We start from the raw sequence: 22589 nt of genomic DNA on the forward strand, positions 1-22589 counted from the left end.
TGTATTAATGTGTTTTAATCAGCCATGTGAAGCTCCAGCTTCTTACATGTGTATACTTGGGCTACCAATCTGGTATGTACAGTAGTGGCCAAAATTGTGGAAACCTTTTGGGAAAAGTGTATTTTCTAAAACTAGCTAATAATACCACCTTTTTTTTTTTTGGGAATAGTAGTACCATAAAATTATGTATCAATGGAAAGATAATTTAATCAAGAATTTAATGCAATACCTTTTTTTTGAAGGATTTGCTATTAGCACAGCAGTTACAGTATAAAGAAGAAAAGTGAAACACGTAGAAAAAAATGGGATATACAAAAATTATCACATCAGTTAATACTTAGTTGGGTAACCTTTAGCATGAATTATGGCCTTACAGCATCTTCCCATGGAGTGAACCAAGTCTTTTAGTTCTGCAGCTGTTATAAAGTGAAACCAAGATTGAATGATTGCTTTTATTAACTGTGTTTTATTGCTGGGTTGCTTCTGACTAACCGGTTTCTTTAGTCGGCTCCATAGATTTTCAATTGGGTTAAGGTCTGGTCTATTTCCAGGCCATTCCAACAGTGGAATATGATTATCTGATATGAAACTCCCATCCCCCCAAAAATGGTGTTATTAGCCATCAAACCTCAAAAATACACTTTTCTCAAAAGGTTTCCACAATTTTGACCACTACTGTATGTATAAATGCATGTGGCACACTCAGGTCTGTTCCTCAAAGACTGCCTGTTAAGGTATATTTTAGCAGCTACTCTGAAATTAGATGCAACAGACCCCCTTTTAATGGCTATGTAAATCAGCCATTCCAAAACTGCCCTGTGTACAAATGTGTTGAAATAAGAATTCTCAGCCAGCAAGTGGTTTACATTACTATTTCAACACTACTGAACAACCCAATATAAATGTGCCATTATTCTCTATGGTTTGGGACCACTAATACTGCAATATACGCTGAATGCTTCTTGGTGTAATTTCAATTCCTGATGTTTGCACCATGCTTTTGTCATCTTCTGCTATCAGTCAGTCAATCTTGATTTTGATCAATAACCAACAAATCATATGCTATTTTCTGTAATAAAACAAATAGCTCCAAATCAAATTAAATGACTATATAATCTCCATTGAACCAGCTATTAACAGTATCTAGAAATTTAGTAATAACTTCAAAAGAGCATTATATTTATTTATTTATTTATTTATTTATTTATTTATTTATTTATTTATTTATTTATTTATTTATTTATTTTATTTTATTTTATTTGAATTTATATCCCGCCCTTCTCCGAAGACTCAGGGCGGCTTTCACAGTGTTAGTCTTCATCCAATTGTATATTATATTTGTATATAAAGGTTACATTGTGTGAGAACATTTTAGATTTTCATTTGGCTAAAGTAAAAGTGAAGGAAGTGATATTTTTCTAATACCGAAGAATTCTGGCCAAGTCTTATCCATACGTTTAACAGTTAGATTCCAAATATCAATACAATTAAAAATCTTGATGAGTAGAGTTCTTAGATCTATGCTTCAAAACATCCTAATAATTCCTGAATGGCATACAGATATACTGTAGATACAGATCATCTAATAATCTAGTGGCCATCTGGATTTTTTCAGCCCTGATTTGCAAATTCTTCAGTAGGGTTAAGAAGAAACTTTACTGAAGAATGAGCAACTGGAAGCTATAGAACTTATTTGTAAGTGAGCAGGTACAGAATTATCTGTAAATTTCATGCATGCAGCCTGATCAGCCCTTAATCTAGAACTGTAGCAGAGGTGAAATGCTCCCGGTTCTGACCAGATCTGGTGATCTGGTAGCGATCATGGCCAGTGGTTTGGCGATCCAGTAGCAATGGCGGAGCAAAGCTCCGCCCACCCACCTGGGTGTCATTACTTCCTGGTTTTAACCAGGAAGTAATGTGTTTTGTACCTTCTGCACATGCACAGAAGGTTTTGCGCATGCGCAGAAGATCTGCGCACACATGTAGGTAAGTAGATTTCACCCCTGAACTGTAGCTTGTGATGACATAAAAGTTGGGAATCAGTAGAATGCTTCAACAAGAGGCATTTCTCAGGATAGTTTGAGGAAAAATGGCACTGACCAAAGAATCTGAACACATTGCAGTCCAAGAGGTTGCAATGATGGAAGTAGTCAGGGAAGATTTTAATATGCAGCCACTGTTTGATAGTTTTGGTTTCATCTAGGATGCTATGGATCAGTTTCCATAGAATGAGATACATTATTTCAGCCTCTTCCCACGTTAGATATGCCCATTGTTTTCATACTGGATGAAGACAATAGAGTTATATATTGACTTGTATGAATTCTCATGGTTCCAATCTGAAATTAAGTCTTCAGATATTAACACATTAGCTTAATTAATTAATAATTTGCACTTAAAAATTATACTACAATGGGACATTACAGTATTTAATATAAACCAGTTAGAAATGTGAAAAGGACCTGAATTCAATAATCACTGATGTCCATAGATTCTGCCCAAATGATCCATCACAGCTGGGGAATCATTTGTAAAATGGATACCTTACATATAACATTATGATCCGATTGACTTCAATGGTTAAATTTATACTGACTTGGATGAAACAGTCAGTTAGTCACAAAATAAGATGCAATTCTTGGATATTTCCAGATAGTGGAATAGATGCCAGAAGTTGTCTGAAGAGCATATAGCATTAGATAAACAGTTAAAATGACCACAAATAACAGACATAATGAGACAGAAACTGAGGCCATATGTATATAAAAAAGCACCATTAGATCCAATGGAAAAGCAAAATGTTCCCTCCTGGTTGCTTCTATTGAACTGGAAAGTAAATCAAGAACAAATATGTCTAACTTATTCTTCTGTCCCACTCTATTGACATATCAGAAGGACATTTTGAAAAAGAAGATGAAATCAACAGTAGAATTTGTCTCTCTCTCTCTCTTTCTGTGGTTGGGTATACTATGTGTATTTGCATCTTCAAAGAAAAAAGAAAATATTTTAATATACATTTAGAATTTACATTGAAAATGAACATTGCAAATCACATCCGGCTATTTTGTTCTTTGTTTAATCTCCAGGCTCATATCTATACTTTCATTTTTTTTTCTGGCAGTTCTTGTCTTTCCCCCACCAAGTATCTTGGTTGTAGTGAGAAAATCCAAACACATTTGTTATATTATTATATTTTGTGAGTAATAGCATGGGATATGTGTTCTTTACATACCTAAAGTGCTGGTGGATTCCTGCAGCCCTAGCTTCTATGTAATCCCATCTACAGACTTTTTCTCTGCATAGCTATTGTCTTTTCTATTGTCTTTTCTGTCTTGGTGACTGGTGGATTCTTATAATCTTTTCTTTTGCTGAGCCACTTTGTATCCTATGATTGTGGATGCTACATTCTGTCTACAATTTTATGGACAACATAACATCTTTTTTTGCAACCTTTGCATATGGTACATTTTATTAACTAGGTTCTATCAGTGGTTAATGGAGATAATTGTCCTTTCATCCATTTGTTGTCTACCTAACAGGAAAACAGTTAGCTTTTCCATTTAGTTGCCCTATATAGATTTGCATTTCTTTGCTCAGACATGCACACACCTAAATATTTTTATACTAGAATTTCTTTAACCAAAGAAGAGATATAATAAATATTACATGATTGGCATGCATACCCGAAAACAATCACATTATTTCAAAATAATGCCCCATTAAGCAATAGCCAGGTTGTCACAAATTTCTTTTGTTCTTACAGTTTGGGCCCGTTTAGCAAAGAAAACAAATATAACTGTGAGGCTACAGCATTCAGGAATCCTGGAAGTCCTATCATCATTTAGAAGCAGTCTGGCAGAAAACTTCCCTGCTCGTAATTACTTTTTCATTTTCCTTCCTCACCCAGTTTTATTAGCTATACGTGGTAATGAAAATTAGCAGGATGTTTATGGATGCATCAACTGCTGGGGATGAAGGGAAAGAAGCAACACATTAATCTACCTACCTCAGTGGTGAACCTTTTGGCGTTGCAATGCCATAGCCTTTGGAATCCAAGTTACCTCCCACCTTCATGGTGTCACATGGTTTTCTCTGTTCAATGTACTCATTCATGGTGGACTCTAGCAGGTAGGCATACTTCCCTTTGGATCTCCTCACACGCTTCATCCCCTCTTCTGTTGTCGGCACGAAAACAGAGGGCTCAGCTGACTTCATGTACGTCCACATCTTCTCAAAAACCGCTATTTTAGATCTCTGTCCAGAATAGCATAAATCCGCTGCTCTTAGCATGCGTTAATACACAGAGCAGAGATTCATACACCAAGGAAGACACAAATTTGTTGGGCTGTGTGTGCCTACACAGTGCACAGCTAAAGAAAGGATATTACTCAAATTAGGGGCTGGTTTATAGAGGTGAACAGAGAAATGGATGGATTATATGAATTGGTGCCATTCAGTGGCACATTTTATGGAATAAAAATTACCTCAAGCAGAAGGGAGATAGAAGAAAAAGTAATTTAAAACTTAAAAGCTTTTGTGAAAGCCAGATTGTAGGAATTATGTTGGAAGTGGTAGCACATTTGCTAAATTCTAATCCTAAAAAGGAAATGTAATTTAGTGGCAAAAGGGAAAGAAAGCATGCAAACCAGGTATCTCAATTTGAATTCCTCAAATCTCTGGTGTTTAAAGGATATTGGGATAGGAAAGCCTTCTGGAAAATAACTGCCACTTGGAAAAGACAACACTGAAATAGTCTGACTCCATATTAGTCAAACTCATCGGACTGAGAATAAAAGCAACAGAACTGTACTGCAGTCCACAAACTTGAGCAGGAAGACTGAAGAAAACATTAGAGAGAAGTGAGAGACAAAAGACACTAGACCACAGAAAAGAAGTGTACTTTTGGTGGCTTGGTATGTAAGCCACTGTTGAATAACTTAAATATATTTGCATACTGTAAATGGTGCCATTAAATTACAGAGCTAACTAAGTATTTATTATTCTCTAAACCTGAGCTACAAGTCACAGGGTAATTACTTTTGATGCTGCTAAGTGTAATTACTCAGTAATCTGTGGAAGCGTATAATTACTACATGTTTCAAGGGTATTTATGGTATCTGGCAGATGGGCTATATTTCCTGGGCTAGCACAAGTCTTGCTTTTGTACATGAAAATCAGAACTAATTTCTCTTACCCGAAAGAATTCTTTAGTAGAACCAGCATCCAAAGTCCCATAAGCAATCTCTGTTTGCTTGGCCAAGTCTTCTGCGCTTTCTATGGGAGACACCATCCTCTCTACTGTTAAAAATGCAGCTAAATTGGCTGTATAAGATGAAATGATGATCAAAGTAAAAAACCACCAAACTCCACCAACTATGCGTCCAGACAGGGATCTACCGAAAAAGAAAATGTAACAAAAGATACAATGAGAAAATAAGAAAGGTAATATGTAGAATCTGTTTCCACAGAAGGACTAATGGAATAATTATTTTATTATACTATTATTATTACTTTTAACATCGAGGCCGAATGGACTGGCTTGGAGGAGAATGGCTGGTTTCATCTGGACCTGGGGCAAGTGGTGGCCATTTGGGCTTGGGGGTAGAGTAACAGCCCCACGGAGTCCTGGAAGTCCACGGTCTATCTCGCCAGCCAGGGAGCCTAGTCCTGCTGCAGTGACATCTTGACCGGCTTGGATGGACTGCTAACCGTACTGTACTTTTTATTTATGCGAAGATTTTCAACTGCGGACCTTCTTGCCCTGCGAGATTCCCCTCTCTCGCAGGTCTGACCCTCCACACTATCGAGGGCACATCTTGAGGACGGGTTTTGGAACCCCGAGAGTTGGCATGCTAAATCTAGGAGGCTTAGGGGATTTTTAAGAAACTGTTTTAATCGTTTTTTACGGGGGAGTTTTAATGGAAATTTTAAGGGGGGGAGGGAAATTGACGGGTTTGAGTCGGGGGGGTGGATGGGTAGGGAGGGAAACCCGTCAGGGAGGGTGCTAAGTCCATCATGTGTTCGCAGCGGTAACTTAACAGGTCCGAAGGTAGCAGGGAGGGGCGTCGTTCCAGCTTATCAGAGTCGAGCTATTAATACGGTAAGTGGGAGAGGCAGATATGACGGAAGGGGGGGGCACATCAGGTTTCGGGGGTTTGCTCTCACTGTTTACGAGCGATTGCATGCTCCGGCCCCCCAGGATTTTCCCATGACTCGAGTGGCCAGAGTACTCGGGACCTGGGCCTTCGGCTGATGTTATGTAAGGTCCGTGGTTAATAAAGCCCCCCTGATTTCAGATCTAATTCAGGAAGGGACTGCGAAAGTTATGGGCATTACGGAAACCTGGTTGGGCACCGAAGGGGGGGGGTTCCCCTAGTGGAGATGGGCCCACCAGGTTTCCTAGCATTCCATCAGCCGAGGGCCCAGGGTAGGGGTGGCGGGGTGGCGGTTATTATTAAGGAGAGTCTGGAGCCGAGGGAGACCACTGTGCCTCAGATAGCTGGATGTGAATCCCTCTACGTGAAGTGGGGTCATAGGACTCAGGTGGGCTTGCTGATCACGTACCTGGCTCCTTGCTGCGTGACAACAGCCCTGCCCGAGCTGTTGGAGTTGCTGGCCGGGTTGGCAATTGAAACCCCTAGACTGTTGGCCATGGGGGATTTCAATTTGCCATTAACCGGCGTGGCATCCTCGGCGGCTCGGGAGTTCATGGCTTCCATGATGGCCATGGACCTAATTCAATTAATTGACGGCCCTACCCACGTCGGGGGAGGCACCCTATACTTGATCTTTATCTCTGGCCAGTGGTTGAATGATCTGGTTTTAAATGATTTAGTTGTCGTACCTTTGTCACGGTCAGATCATTTTCTCCTTCGTCTAGACTTTCTGACCGCTACCCACCACCGCAGGGAGACGGAACCAATGCGTTGGTTCCGTCCCAGGCGCCTGATGGACCCAGAGAGGTTCCTGACGGAGCTTAGGCTGTTTCCCGAGAATCTGGCCCACGACACGACTGAAGAACTAGTCGCGGCCTGGGAACAGGCCGCAGCTGGAGCTTTGGACCGTGTTGTGCCTTTGCGGCCTCTGACCCAGCGTCGGTTTCAACCAGCTCCTTGGTTCTCCGAGGAGTTGAGGGAGATGAAACGCCGGAGAAGACACCTAGAGAGTGTCTGGAGATCCAGCCGTTCTGAGGCTGATCGGACACTAGTTAGGTTCTATAGCAGGACCTACCTAGTGGCATTGAGGGATACGAAACGTTCCTACGTTTCCTCCCTCATTGCGTTGGCAGATAACCGCCTGGCCCCCCTGTTTTGGGTGACCCGCTCTCTCCTTCAACAGGAGGGGCAGGACGACCCCCTACAAGGGCGTGCTGAGGAGTTTAACGGTTATCTATACGATAAAATCGTTCAGCTTCGGGACGGATTGGATCAAAATTGGGTAGATCCAAGCGAGAGTTCCGAGACTCGTCTTGTTGAGGTGGTTTGGGATAATTTTGACCCTGTGACTCCTGAGGACATGGACCAGTTTCTGGGTAGGTTGAATGCCACCACATGTTTACTGGATCCGTGCCCCTCCTGGTTGGTACTGGCCACACAGGAGGTGACACGAGGCTGGCTCCGGGGGATTACAAATGCTTCTTTGCGGGAGGGGGTCTTTCCCACTGCCTTGAAAGAGGCAGTGGTGAGACCTCTCCTCAAGAAGCCTTCCCTGGACCCAGCTGTTTTAGGAAATTACCGCCCAGTCTCCAATCTTTGCTTCACGGCGAAGGTTGTAGAGAGTGCGGTGGCATGTCAGCTACCCCAGTACCTGGATGAAGCTGTCTATCTAGACCCATTCCAGTCTGGCTTTTGGCCCGGATACAGTATGGAGACAGCTTTGGTCGCGCTGGTGGATGATCTCTGGAGGGCCAGGGACAAGGGTTATTCCTCTGCCTTGGTCCTATTAGACCTCTCAGCGGCTTTTGATACTATCGACCATGGTATACTGCTGCGCCGGTTGGAGGGGTTTGGAGGTGGGAGGCACCGTTTATCAGTGGTTCTCCTCCTACCTCTCTGACCGGACGCAGACGGTGTTGACAGGAGGGCAGAGATCGACTCCGAGGTGCCTCATGTGTGGGGGATGGGATTGATTCTTTCACCCCTCCTGTTCAACATCTACATGAAGCCGCTGGGCGAGATCATCAGTGGTTTTGGGGTGAGATACCAACTGTACGCTGATGACACTCAGCTGTACTTTTCCACCCCAGGCCACCCCAGCGAAGCTGTCGAAGTGCTGTCCCGGTGTTTGGAAACCATACGGGTCTGGATGGGGAGGAACAGGCTCAAACTTAATCCCTCCAAGACGGAGTGGCTGTGGATGCCGGCACCCCGGTACAGTCAGCTGCAGATGCGGCTGTCTGTCGGGGGCGAGTCATCGGCCCCGATGGAGAGGGTACGCAACTTGGGCATGCTCCTGGATGAGCGGTTGTCCTTTGAAGATCATTTGACGACCGTCTCCAGGAGAGCTTTTTATCAGGTTCGCCTGATCCGCCAGTTGCGTCCCTTCCTGGACTGGGATGCCCTATGCACAGTCACTCACGCTCTCGTTACCTCTCGCTTGGACTACTGCAATGCTCTCTACATGGGACTCCCCTTAAAGAGCACTTGGAGACTTCAGCTAGTCCAGAATGTGGCTGCGCGGGTTATTGAGGGAGCGGTTCGGAGCTCCCACGTAACACCTATCCTGCGCAGACTGCACTGGCTACCTGTTGTTTTCCGAGTGCGCTTCAAGGTATTGGTTACCACCTTTAAAGCGCTCCACGGCTTAGGACCGGGTTACTTACGGGACTGTCTACTGCCGGCTTCTATCTCCCAGCGCCCGGTGCGTTCCCACAGAGAGGGACTCCTCAGGGTGCCATCAGCCAAACAGTGTTGACTGGCGGCCCCCAGGGGGAGGGCCTTCTCTGTGGGGGCTCCTACCCTGTGGAACGAGCTTCCCTTTGGGCTTCGACAATTGCCTGACCTTAGGACCTTTCGCTGCGAACTTAAAACCTATTTATTTCGTATGGCTGGACTGGCCTGATTTTTAAATTTTAATTGAATTTTAATGGGTTTTATATTTCTGTAATTTTATAGGGTGTAATGTCATTTAAAATTTCTTGGCTAAATTGAATAAGTTTCTTAAGGATTGTTTTAATATTGTGTATGTTTCTGTTTGTATTTTACTTGCCTGTTCACCGCCCTGAGTCCTTCGGGAGAAGGGCGGTATACAAATTAAATTATTATTATTATTATTATTATTATTATTATTATTATTATTATTATTATTATTATTATTATTATTATTATTATTATTATTATTATTATTATATTTTGTATGTTAATCCTGTTTTAAGATGGGAATGACAGCCATTTACAGCCCTTTCAGATTGCAACCTACAAAACTCAGGGAATGAATGAATTCTTGGTAAGCAGCATTCACAATTAGCTCTTGGCCTAAACGAGGATGAAGAATTAGCTAGACCTATATATAACAGCTGCCAGTTAGCTTCACTAATAATCTCTATACATCAGTATTATCAATTACCTACTAGGACACCACTAATAAAGCACATGGAAGAAATACATTGATGGAAGAAAAATAGAGGGCTTTTTTAATGATTAACTGACATCTATCTCCATCATCTTCAATTTGCCACTGCAGATAGATCATAAAATGTAGAAAATCATCATACGAAAAATGAAACAATGGAAGAACAGAATGGGGTTTTTGTTATCACAATATGATAAAAGGAAGACCGTTTGCACTAACCATCATGAAAGCCTTGCCTCTGTGTTGCAGAAAAAATGAGATACGTAATATCACATATATATATGCTTATGGACATTAATTTAATAAATGAAATTTAGTTAGCACATTGATACTATTTCTTTGTCCAGTGCAATAGATATGGTTAATATAAGTAAAATTAGGGAGAACAGGAATTGAACTACTGAATTTCTTTGTAAAACTGAAGTGAGACTATCTTATGTTTATGTGTGGAAAGAAAAAAAAAATCTCTAAAGGCCTTCAGCTCAGCCCATTTCAAAATTAGTAACAGGACAGTTTTATAGTGTAAAAGGAAGAATGGTCTTTAAAAAGAAAATAAGTAAGAAACAGAGTAGTGGTATTTCAACTTCCTTGCTTTGTAACGAAAACCTCACACATTAAAGAAAGTAGCTGCCTACAGTTCTATAGGTCTGTTGTGAAGAAACCTATATATTTTAACAATTGGGAAAGATCTTATTCTAGCTGCTTTATCCGGCAGAAAGTACAGTTTACAGAAAAGGATGGTGTGACCCAGCCATTATGTTGGTTTCTCTAGGGCAAAGTGAAGGACAAATATTATGTTTAAAGAGCCCAGCAAATCAAAATAATTTTAAGCATAGGTTCTGCTCTGTTTTTTTCCACTGCATGCTTTAGCTTTATTGGACTACCAAACATATAATTATTTGTAAAAGTGGTCCATCAGTATTCATTTATCTATATCTTCTGTTTCAGTTTATTTAAAAGAATTCTTGCAACTACTTTTAAAATCGTTGGAAAATGAGTTCCTAGTGATGTGTAGAGTCATTTATGATATCTTTTAAAAAGCTAAAATCCTATTAAATTCAGTAAAACGTACTTTGTGGAGAATGCTACATTATAGTCCTAACAAAACAAAAACAACAACAACAACAACAACAACAGAGTTGGAAGGGACCTTGGAGGCCTTCTAGTCCAACCCCCTGCCCAGGCAGGAAACCCTACTCCATCTCAGTCAGATGGTTATCCAACATTTTCTTAAAAATTTCCAGTATTGGAGCATTCACAACTTCTGCAGGCAAGTCGTTCTACTTATTAATTGTTCTAACTGTCAGGAAATGATACACCTTAACCAGTATTGCAAATTATAGGCCTATTTTTTCAAAATTTGCTCTGGAAGATAAAAGGATGCAATTCAAATAGCATCTATCTTTCTAAAATGTGATATTTACATATTTACTTTGGGAGAGCTTTTACTCATTACGGCATTCAATATTATTTATATTACCTTGCTTTAAATTCCACCCAGAATTGGCCTGTGGAAGAGTTATTATTTGATATACCTATATTTCCAGTTGCAAATATGAATAAATATTCAAGTTTTAGGAGCCATTATAGTACTTAAACATGGAGTAAAAATGCCCTGGAAATATATATATTTCCATATCCCCATAATCTCCTTTCTGGTACATGAATGAGAAAGGCTTAAGCCATTCTTAGGTGTATCGGTATTTGTCTTTTGCCCCTGAAGCTGACAGGGCATAATGACATCTACAAGGTAAATAAAATTGGCTATGCTTTGTTATCTGTAACTTAGGAGGAGAGTCCAGTGACAGAAGGGACGGGGAAGAGTCAAGATAGGAATTAGCAATAAGGAGAGGAAATTTCATGCTAGTATAATTTATGCCAACATAGAGAAGGAGAAAGATTGGTTAAGCTTGGTCTGAAAAGGGGGAAATGAAATCCATCTTTCTCACTGCAAGTATAAATACCATCATCTTTGAATGTCGAGAAAAATATATAAGATTCAGAAAAAAAACCCTCTTTAACAAATGTCTGACAGTTTCAGATAATATTCCTAGTGTGATTCTGGGATAGATGAGTCTAAAATGTGGTATGATACTTTATAGTTCAAATGTTGGCGGTATCTAGCCCTTATCTTTTCTTTCTGTAAAAATCATGTCATCAGGTTAAGGCACAATATGATTTATTTGTTAAATGCAAAGTTGTTATTGTTAACTTGCAGTTTCACCCCACCCACCCCCGAAAGTTTATCATTGGGAAAGAAATGAAAGAAATATTAGTGAAAAAATGGGGCAGGTATAAATGAAGATTATCATTATCTGGTCCTCTTAAAAATTAAATTAACAAGGCAGGGGAATTCTTCAATGTGAAGTCTGAGAGAATATAACAGCAAGGTAGTTATTTTCTATTCTTCAGATTTGTGAAAGAAGTGAAAAAAGAATAATGTAGCGTCAGGGTGAAACTCCGACTGGTAAGCCCACTCCTGTTACAGTATTGAGTTTTTCTACCTTACCAACTGTGCAAATTATATGCTGCCTTTGTAATTTTTAAATGGCTGGCATTTTGTGCCCAGAGTTGAGGCTCTTAGGACTCTTTTGGTATTTAATCTTCTATACTTTCTCAGCCTGCAAGGATAATTCAATTGCCAAAAATAAACAAAAGCTCAAATCTTTCTTTCAGGAAGGGTGTTTCAGTTCAGTTCTGTAATTTAATGGAGATCAAGTTATAAAGTTAGGGCAACTTGAATGGCAGGAGAGAACAGTTCTAGTCCTCTGTGGCCTGCCCTGCATAATAACCCCTTACTTAGGCAAAACACAGAACCTCTTTTCATTGTCATCCAAGAAAAAGAGTCTGTTTTTTGTAATATTTCATCAGATAGGTCCTAAAGTATCAAAATATTCTGGATTTGGCTATTTGCTCATTGTCCTTCCCCAAAGCAATGGATTTCTCCAAAAGAGAATATAGGAAATTCTAGACTTATGATCATCCATTTAAAATTATGATGTAGCTAAAAAAAGTAGCTTATTACCCATTCTCACATTTGTCACCGTTGTGCTATCCCCATGTGGTACACATGATTAAAATTTGGGAGCTTGGCAATTTACACGTATTTATAAGAGTTGCCGCATCCTGGGGTCATGTTATCACCAAGTGCAACCTTCCCAGGGGACTTTTGACAAATAAAGCCAACGGGTGAAGCCCAATTCACTTAACAACTTATGATTGATTTAATGACTGTGGCAATGGTGAAATCTGAACCGGTTTACTACCAGTTCTCTGGCTGCGCATGAGCACTGTGTGTGCGCATGCATAGTGTGCCCCAGGCACCAAATGTAAGTGTGCATGCCCGCACAGTGCATGTCAAAAGATGGGTAAGTAGAACAGCGCGCATGGGGGGGTTAATTAGCTGTGGCGCACAATCTTTTTTTTTTTTTTACTTTTAAAAGCATTTTTTTCACAACCTGTTCAGCCAAATAGGTTGTAAAACAATTGCTTTTAAAAGTAAAAAAAAAAAGTTCTGATGATCAGGCAGCTCAGCTGTGCTCATCAGAGCCTTATTTTTACCTTTTAAAAGCATTTTTTAGAAGAAGCGGCAAGAGGGCAAGCGGGCGATTGGGTGGGCATAGGCGTGGGGACCAGGGATTTTTGGTACCGGTTCTCCGAACCACCCACCGCCATCGCTACCAGATTTATTTATTTATTTAATCATATTTTTATACCGCCCTATCTCCCGAGGGACTCAGGGCAGTTTACAGCCTAATAAAAACATACATATAAATACAAAATAAAACACCAATTTAAAAAACTTATTAAATAAGGCCGAATATTAAAAATTGCAATAAAAATAATAAAAAATCCCGTTAAAACCAAATTTAAAATTTAAAAATTCTAGTCCAGTCCTGCGCAAATAAATAGATGTGTCTTAAGCTCACAGCGAAAGGTTCTGATCAGCTGATCCGGTCCGAACTGGGAGAATTTCACCCCTGGACTGTGGTAATTTGCTTGATAACTGTAGTAAAAATAAAACTCGGTGTGATTCACTTAACAACCACTTTCTTACTGATGGAAGTTCCAGTCCCAATTGTAATCATAAGCTGAGGACTATCTGAGCCATGGTGGTGCAGTGGTTAGAATGCAGTACTGCAGGCTACTTCTGCTGAGTACCAGCTACCTGAAATTTGGCAGTTCAAATCTCACCAGATTCAGCCTTCCATCCTTTCAAGGTCGATGAGGACCCAGATTGTTGGGGGCAATATGCTGACTCTGTAAACTGCTTAGAAAGGGCTGTAAAGCCCTGTAAAATGGTATATAAGTCTACGTGATGTTGCTATTGCTATTGCGACATGTATAAAACAAAAGGTTATTCTTAACTTTGGAGCCTTGAAATATATTGGGACTGCAATTCTCAGAGTTCCTGCCACTGTAGATATGCTTTTGAATTCTGGGAATGCAAATCCCAATGAATATAAATGTGTCATGTTGGGGAAAGATTGTTCTAAGTCCAATGAATATCTTGTCTTCTAAACTTGCAAAAAGCATAGGTTTTTTTAATCTAAAAGCATTATTTTTTATTATAGTCAAGGAAATATGACAGTATGATTTACCCATATAAAAAATGGCAAATGGAACAATCTCCTTAATTAAAGGAGGTATTTCCTCTGAGAGGAATTGTGGCAGGTGGCAATTCTGCACTTAGAAGAATTTTCTATTTTTAAAAAATAAATCGCTATATACTGTTTTATCCTTTGATATACCATATTTTTCTAGTATAAGACGCACCTTCCCCCCCTAAAAGAGGGTGAAAATTTGGGTGCCTCTTATACACCTAATGTAGCCCTGTCCACCCACTGTCCCCCGCCTCCCAACAATTTGAAATGGGCTGAAACAGCACAGCACAGCCTAATTAGCACAAGTTGATTGTCCCTTGGATTGGCCTTCCGACTCTCAGCTGTTTCAGGCTGCAGGGATTGCCATTGCCTATTGCTGCACCGGCTTCTGCTGCTTGCTGCAAGGAGGTAAATTGCTGAGAGCAGATTTTTTTTCTTGTGCCAATCAAGCTATGCTGAAAACGAAAATCAAAGTAAAGTAGTCTGCTTGCTGCAACGAGGCAAAATTGCTGGGAGGCAGAGGCAGATTTCTTTTTCTTGTTTTCCTCACCAAAAAAGGTAGGTGCGTCTTATACTCTGAAAAATATGGTATTATACGCCTGAATCATATCCAAATATAGCATACACAAAACTGCATAATTTGACTTTATTTCTAACCTGAAAATTAATAACGTTTCTTAGAACCTAAGCCATTAAACTACTTGTAGAAAAGTATCTGGGAAGGATACCAGGTTGCTTACTGTTGTGGGAAAAATGGCCACTTAAATAAGGAACCAAAATGTTTAGAGATAGATGGAGCAAAATATCCTTTATTGGCTTGTACAACTGCAGGGATCCCTGGGCTCCTGGCAGAAAGAATCCAAAAGAAACTTGAGGTTACAGATTTTTCTTCCTCCTTGCCAGTCACTTAGCAGCACTTATAACACACTACAGATAAGAATAATTGCCTGACATTGACTGTCTTCATGCTTCCTGTTAAGAGCACTTTAACTGGCAAACTGGTGTATTTGTATGCTACCTCCAGCTGCAATTTATAGAGCTTTTCTTTCTCTCTAAAGCTGGGATGCTCATATGGCTCAAACTGGTTCAGCTGCTATTAACTTGATCCCAGACTTCAGATCTCAGAGTCAGCTTAATTCCTTAGTCCCAGTGCATCTGTTACAGAGGGATTACATGATTTGTTCTATTGGATTGTCATTTCTGAGGAAAAGAAAAATGGATATATGCGCATAAAGGCCTGAATAGAGACATGAACAACTACCCCCACCTCTACTCTATTTATAATTGAACAATTTTAACACAAAAATAAGCCACATTCAGATACTGTACAACAGTCATTCTGATACACTGTCTTCCTAATGTATTGGGGTATTCTTTCCAGAATATCTGGTGAACTAGTTAGAATTCTGGGAGATTTACCCCAATTTTTCCAAAAGTTGTCATGGTTGGAAAAACTGACGAATGTTAGCACTCAAAAAATCAGCTAAACAGGAAAGCACATAATATTTTAGGATGGGTGACACAAAAGACAAGATACTTCCTGAAAAGATACTCTGCAGGGATGAAGAATGCATGAGAAGCTTAGGGAGAAGAAGAACTGGTGAAAATATATTTCTGTGGCATTAATTTCTTGGTCTGGGCTACCTAGTGGGGTGACAGTTTCTGTCCACTTGTACTTGTTCTTGTACAAATCCTTGTTCTTTGTTGAATCCCAATGCTTCACAAGAGCAGAATAAGCTCTTCTTTTCAAGGAATGGCTAATCTAAAAGAGTCTCTTGGTAGAGGTGTAGCTAGGTTTAGTTTAAATCCAAGAGATGGTCCTAAAGTCTTGGTTTATCTTTATCCTCTATTAATGAATAGCTGATATTCACTCTTTTGAGAAACAAAAGGCTCAATATTTTAGGCTTCACGTAATAGAACAGCAACAAGTACCGTGTTTTCCCAAAAATAAGACCCTGTCTTATATTTTTTTGAACCCTGAAATAAGCGCTTGGCCTTATTGCCAAGCGCTCAAAAGTCCGATTGGTCTTATTATCAGGGGATGTCTTATTTTGGGGGAAACAGGGTAACATCCTTGTTATTAGATCCCAGCTGGCTTCTTTTGTAAGAGACCAACTATGGGCATGAAGATATTGAGAATCTAAAGTCATTGTCATCATTATCACCATAATCATCATCATCACCATCATCTTCACCATCAATATCCTAGTCCATGTACCTGGAAAGTGATTTCAGCTATGTCAATTTAGTCAAAAGAGTAAATCATTTTCCCCAGCTAACAGCACACTGCTATTTTATTTGGCCATATGATTTCACCCTTGACAAACTCATTATTTGTCAACCATCACTTATGGAACATTAAGTGTATCCCTTTGTATGTAGGTATTATTATCTTCAATTCTTTTTAGTACTTCAGAATAGTTGTATCATAAAACTTGACATTTGGATATGGTGCCTCTGACCTGAAGGAAGGATTATCTCCTTTTATTTAACGTCAGATCTATAATAATTACAGATAGTAGATGTTCACAGAAGAGCTTAATGCTTTGAGCGAGAAAAGAAAAGACACCAAACCACCAAATCCTATTTTGATGAAATAATCAGATTGGCCAGATGGGTCCCTATTTTAACTGACTTGGTATATTGTGACATAGACACTATACAGGATATCTCATGTACTTAATGTTCCTGTTTCTGTGCATTAGCAGGATTCCAGTCTCTGAACTTCAGCAGATTATAATTCTGATATTCTTGCCTAGAAGAATGGTGATTTTTGTACATCAAGTGGCTGTTTTAAAAAAAGCTAATTATATTGGTTAGTTGACAAACCTGTCCACACATTCTTCCTTAACTTTCTTTGGTTGATAATTAAATATTTCTCTGTGGTTATTGAAGGCACATTAAGTTGTAGGGGGGAAAAAGAATTGAAAGAGCTGCAGTTGAAATAAAAAATAGGTATACACAAAAACTATGTATCCTGGTTTGGAACTTCAAAGGTAATCTGATCTGTCAAGGGATACTCTAGAGCAGGGGTGTCAAACTCATGGCGTCATGTTGGCATCACATGACACATTATGACTCCCCCCCCTTCGCTAAACTGTGGGTGGGCGTGGCCAACATATAATGCATCCGGCCCACAGGCCCTGAATTTAACATCCCTGCTCTAGAGTATAGATGTAAAAAGCTTTTAATCATAGATGAATGAACTGGAAGTTGATCCATGGTGGTAAGAGAAATTTCAAATATGAAATCCAGCTGTTATTCATCCTTCTCCAGAAAAACTCCAATTTACTTTATTTTGTTAGTATAGGCTGATTGTTATTTGTAAAGGTTATTTTTTCTTGGATAGAATTTCCTGGATTGACAATTGCATTGCCATCTTCAGACATTAGGAAAAGTAGGAAGCACACTAACTTCTATCCTTCATATTATATTGCTCTCAATGTGAAAAGTAGCATTTTGTAGAGGAAGATGTTCCAAGTTATTCTGATGTGCGATGTGTGCTTCAGAGCAAAGCTAAAAAAGTCAGCTTCATATTACGTTGGCGCGAAAATGTCTTTCCTAAGAGCTAATCATGTTATGTGTGAAAGGATTGTCATATGTACTGTTCTGTCAAATGAGCCCTTTCTATATTTATTCCCAGTGTGTGAATTTTAATATCCCATCTGTATGTTGTATCTTTCTCTGCGTAGATCCAGAATTCTTGCCCAAATAATCAGCTCACTTTCTTTGTCATGTTTATTTACAATTCCTTTTCCTTTTTTTATTTTTCCATTTCCTAGTGTAGCTGCCGATGAAAGTCCAAGGATAAAAGTATCTTTTCTCAAAATGTGCTGGGTTTCTTGTACAGGCTTTCCTCCTTTAATGGATTAATTTGTTTGACCCAAATAATTTCTTTCTGATACTCCCTCATTAAAAAAAAAAAGGGAATTATGACTTTACATATCAGACACATGGCTCTTTGATCTTATCTTTGCAGACTGTAACTTAAACTAACAGTACTTTGCATTCTTTTTGACAGATCATTACCAAGGCCACCAATTCTTCAGCTGAACTCACTTGTAATAGAAAATGAACATGATCATGATAAAATATATAGTATAAATCTGTTTGAAAATTGTTTGAACAGCTTTTTAGGCTTTTTCACTCTGCCCCCTTCTCTAGAACCAGTTTCCTGTGTAAAACTACATTTAAAAAATGACAGCATTTTAATTAGAACAGCAAATTTGGTTTTCTAAATCTGTGTTACTTAGGGAAGATCTTCCAGATTGCTATTCAATTCATATTTAATAAAGAGTTATTTATTCAACTGACATATTTGTTACAAATTGAATTTAAGCAAAGACGAGCAGAAGAAAAACACACAATACCTCTTTTTACCTCTTAGCATTGGCAACAAATTCAATCTTTCTATTTCTGAATAAATATGCATTTGACAGCCTTTATTGGCTAAAGCTTCCACATCTGAGGAAAATGATTACAGCAAGAAGATCCAACCGCCGTCTTACATCAGCCAGAGAATGAGCAGATGCTGTACAGAATGTGTACTTCCAACTCATAGTTGTTTTATAGAGGCACTTTGTCATAGAAACACATTCTGATCTGTATGCCAGGAGCCTGTGTAGTCCTAGCTCAGGAAGAAGATCATAGTAAGGAAACCAGAATCTGGACCTTGAGATTAGCCACACAAGAGGCAATGCAGGAAGCTTCCTGCTTCATCCCGCCCTACCATATAAACACATTGAGCTTTGATTTGAATAAATGTCCTGAGACTGGAGTTCCCCTCCATCAACAGGGCAGGACACTAAGTTGGCAAACACCCATTCAGACAGAAATATCAGGAAAGAGAGATCAATCTAGCCTGAACAGATATACAAGCACATACTTTTGGGTTCATTTTTCCTCCTCTTATATATGTCTTGTCTTTAATTTATAGTATAATGTAGACTGTCTTGGAGTGTTGTTGTAGCCTAGAGGTGGAGCTTTCGCCTCACAACCAGGAGGCTATGAGTTCGATCCTAGGTAGAGGCAGATATTTCTCTCTCTGGGCACACTGAGAATGTATCTGATGAACAAAACACCCCATTGGTGACAGGAAGGGTATCCAGCCATTAAAACACTCTGCTACCCTGTTTCCCCCAAAATAAGACATCCCCTGATAATAAGCCCAATCAGGCTTTTGAGTACATGACAAGTGCTTATTTCAGGGTTCAAAAAAAATATAAGACAGGGTCTTATTTTCGGGGAAACACGGTAATCCATTCAATTGCCTGGACTCCACCCTGCAAGGGGTTATAGGGTCATTAAAAGAAGAAGAAGAAGATGACCATGTAAACTATCTTGGGAAATAGTAGTTATATGAAAAGTAGGCTAAATATATATTAAGCTAAAAAAGTAATAAATTAGGAAAGATTAAAGCTTCCCAATTATTGTACCCAATGAAATGTATGGCTTCCTGAACTACAGTGACAATATCTCAAGCTTAGGCTGGAGTGCAAAAATTGACAGCTCTCTCCAATTGTCCCCTACCCCTTAGCTATAGGAACAGAGGTTAAGGATTTCATCTATTTTTAAATGTTAAAAAAAATGTAACATTTAAAATAAAGTGCCAGGGTTGTACCATCCTGGAGTCATTGACTGTCATTTTCAACCTTTCCAGATGGTTTTCAACAAGCAAATTCAATGGGGGAAGCTAGAGTTGCTTAACACTTAACAAAAGTAGTGATTCACTTAACAACTATGGCAAAAAGGTCACAATATTGGGTATGATTCACTTAACCACTTTGCTTAGCAATGAAAATTCTGGCCCCAATTGTTGTCGTGAGTCAAGAACTGCATGAGTTCCTCTCTACATTCTCTACAGCTCTACACTGATGGATTATTCCCAACTGGGTTTTACTTTCTTATTTACTGGACACCTCATATTAATTTCATTGGGAAGGAGTGATATATGTTCCTTTAGTCTGTTGCATGATTGAGAATCAGGAAAGCTTTGAATCTTGTAGAACAATGATTCATTTGATTGTCCCAAGAATAGCAACGTTCCTTTTTTCTCTTTCTGATATTAGAACTAAAACTCCCACATTCGTCTTACCATAGAAATGTGATTTTATGTTTGATGTTTTCTATGCTTTAAGGTTTTTTCTTTCTTTTTAACAATTAACAATGGAAAAATCATGACTTTAGAAAACTTTGCTGATTAGCTGTTTTTTAAACTTCTCTTTCACATTTATTTATTTGTTTATATTTGTATGTCCTAGTGTCCTACTTTTCTTCAGGCATTGGCCAAAAACTAGCTTTAGGTGGGGAAATATTGTTGCAGGCTATGCCTTGAAATCATACTTTGTGGACTGATCCCCAAAAAGAAAAAAAAATATTTCTTATCATTGTCCATTCTTGATTGGTGGCAATTCTCTATAGGATCCATCACTTTATACCTGGATATTTAAACTGACACTTCTGTATGCAAAATGCGTGCTCTGCTAGAGGGCTGTCTTTCTCTCTGAAATAATCAAGATAAAGTTTTGCAGCCATAGGTGAGATTTGTATCATTTATCTTTTTAAACAGTAGCAACCATGCACAGAGTAATAACGAGCTTCTTTCTCTGATTAAACTGAAGGTAAGATCACATTTAAAATGGATTTAATCATAGAGCCATATCAATGCAGATGACCTCCAATCTGCATGACATTTTGATTTGACTTCTGTTGATGCAAATCTGATTAAATTTCATGGTTTGCTTCCTGCTCCCTCTTAATGCTAATGATGCCAGACAGATATCACCATGTTTCAAGTCACTGTTGTCTTCTCTCTGAAATAATCAAGATAAAGTTTTGCAGCCATAGGTGAGATTTGTATCATTTATCTTTTTAAACAGTAGCAACCATGCACAGAGTAATAACGAGCTTCTTTCTCTGATTAAACTGAAGGTAAGATCACATTTAAAATGGATTTAATCATAGAGCCATATCAATGCAGATGACCTCCAATCTGCATGACATTTTGATTTGACTTCTGTTGATGCAAATCTGATTAAATTTCATGGTTTGCTTCCTGCTCCCTCTTAATGCTAATGATGCCAGACAGATATCACCATGTTTCAAGTCACTGTTGTCTTCTCTTCCCATTCTCTATATAAAAAGTGCTTAATGCTTTTCAAAAATTACTGAAATAAACCAGTTATTTCCAAGAAGAGATAAAGGTGATTTCTGTCTTTCTCTACTTTGATAGTTTTCATCCAAAAAACCTCTGAGCTGTTTAGTAAGTTGTATCTTTTCTCTGCGATATCGTATTTTATCCTCCTCAATCTTGGTTCCCTACAGATATGTAGAATTCCAACTTCCATCATTCCCAAATAGGTTGGGTTAGGTTGCCATTGGGTTAGGCTGCCATACATTACAGGACTACAACCTGTGACCTTGGATCACTGTTTCAGAACTATTGCCTTTACAGCTGTTGGCTTCCCCACTGAATTCTGGGAAGCTGTTAGGGAGCACTAGAAATGAGGAGCACTTGACTGCAGCTGCAGCAGCAATGCAGTCATATTGTGCTGAAGCAGCCACAACTTTTCCAGTTTTCATTGCCACATGCCCATTTGAGTTACTTTGGTTCAATAATTTTTGCCCTATATTTTCAAATTCACCCAACTGAAGGTTACAAACAGAAACAAGAGTTTTAGTAGTATATAGATAATATGCATATACCGTTGAGTAGGTCCAAAGGTCTTCTGATGGTTTGCCCAGTCCACTTATACAAGGTATTTGAACATTTAATCCTGAACCAATTGTCTGTAATAGCAGAGCCCCTGCTTATACCACAGCAAGCTGACTTTAGACCTGGCAAAAACTGTGCAGCTCAAATTCTCAAACTAACACAATACATAGAAGACAGCTTCGAACTGAAGGAAATCACAGGAATGGTGTTCATAGATTTCACCATGTCTTATGGTACAGTTAACCATGTAGTCCTGCTGAAGAAAGTCCTTCACTTTACAAAGGATTTCAAATTCATGAAAATGATAGGATGCTTACTAAAAAAATGTCAACTTTCAGGGACACACAGATGATAGAGACTCCAAAGAAATGGACCTGCAGGGCCGTGCACTGGCTCCTATGCTGTTCAACATCCATCTATCTATCTATCTATCTATCTATCTATCTATCTATCTATCTATCTATCTATCTATCTATCTATCTATCTATAACTAGCCACTGCTGGAAGTTAGTAGGAGCTTTGATTAAGCTGATAACCTAGCAATAGCACAAAGCATAACTTTCAAGGTTATCGAGGAAAAAAATACCAAAACTCTAAACCTAATGACTACATACTACAGGGATAACCAACTGAAGCCAAACTGCTTAAAAATATAGTTTAACAGATTAACAGAGTCGGAAGGGACCTTGTAGGTCATCTAG

General features: G+C 39.1%; 1 protein-coding gene across 4 annotated transcripts in view; it reads right to left on the reverse strand.

Moving 5' to 3' along the window:
• GRIA1 (glutamate ionotropic receptor AMPA type subunit 1) overlaps positions 1-22589 on the reverse strand; it is a 280511-nt gene that overhangs the window by 15061 nt on the left and 242861 nt on the right. For all 4 annotated transcript variants that reach the window (XM_058171232.1, XM_058171231.1, XM_058171229.1 and 1 more), the window contains 2 exons: positions 5195-5393; positions 4007-4254 (listed from right to left, as the gene is read on the reverse strand). In XM_058171232.1, coding sequence (XP_058027215.1) covers positions 4007-4254; positions 5195-5393 — 447 coding nt within the window. The remainder of the gene's footprint in view (positions 1-4006; positions 4255-5194; positions 5394-22589) is intronic.

The sequence above is a fragment of the Ahaetulla prasina genome, chromosome 2 (genome assembly GCF_028640845.1).
Source record: "Ahaetulla prasina isolate Xishuangbanna chromosome 2, ASM2864084v1, whole genome shotgun sequence".
Lineage (NCBI taxonomy): Eukaryota > Metazoa > Chordata > Lepidosauria > Squamata > Colubridae > Ahaetulla > Ahaetulla prasina.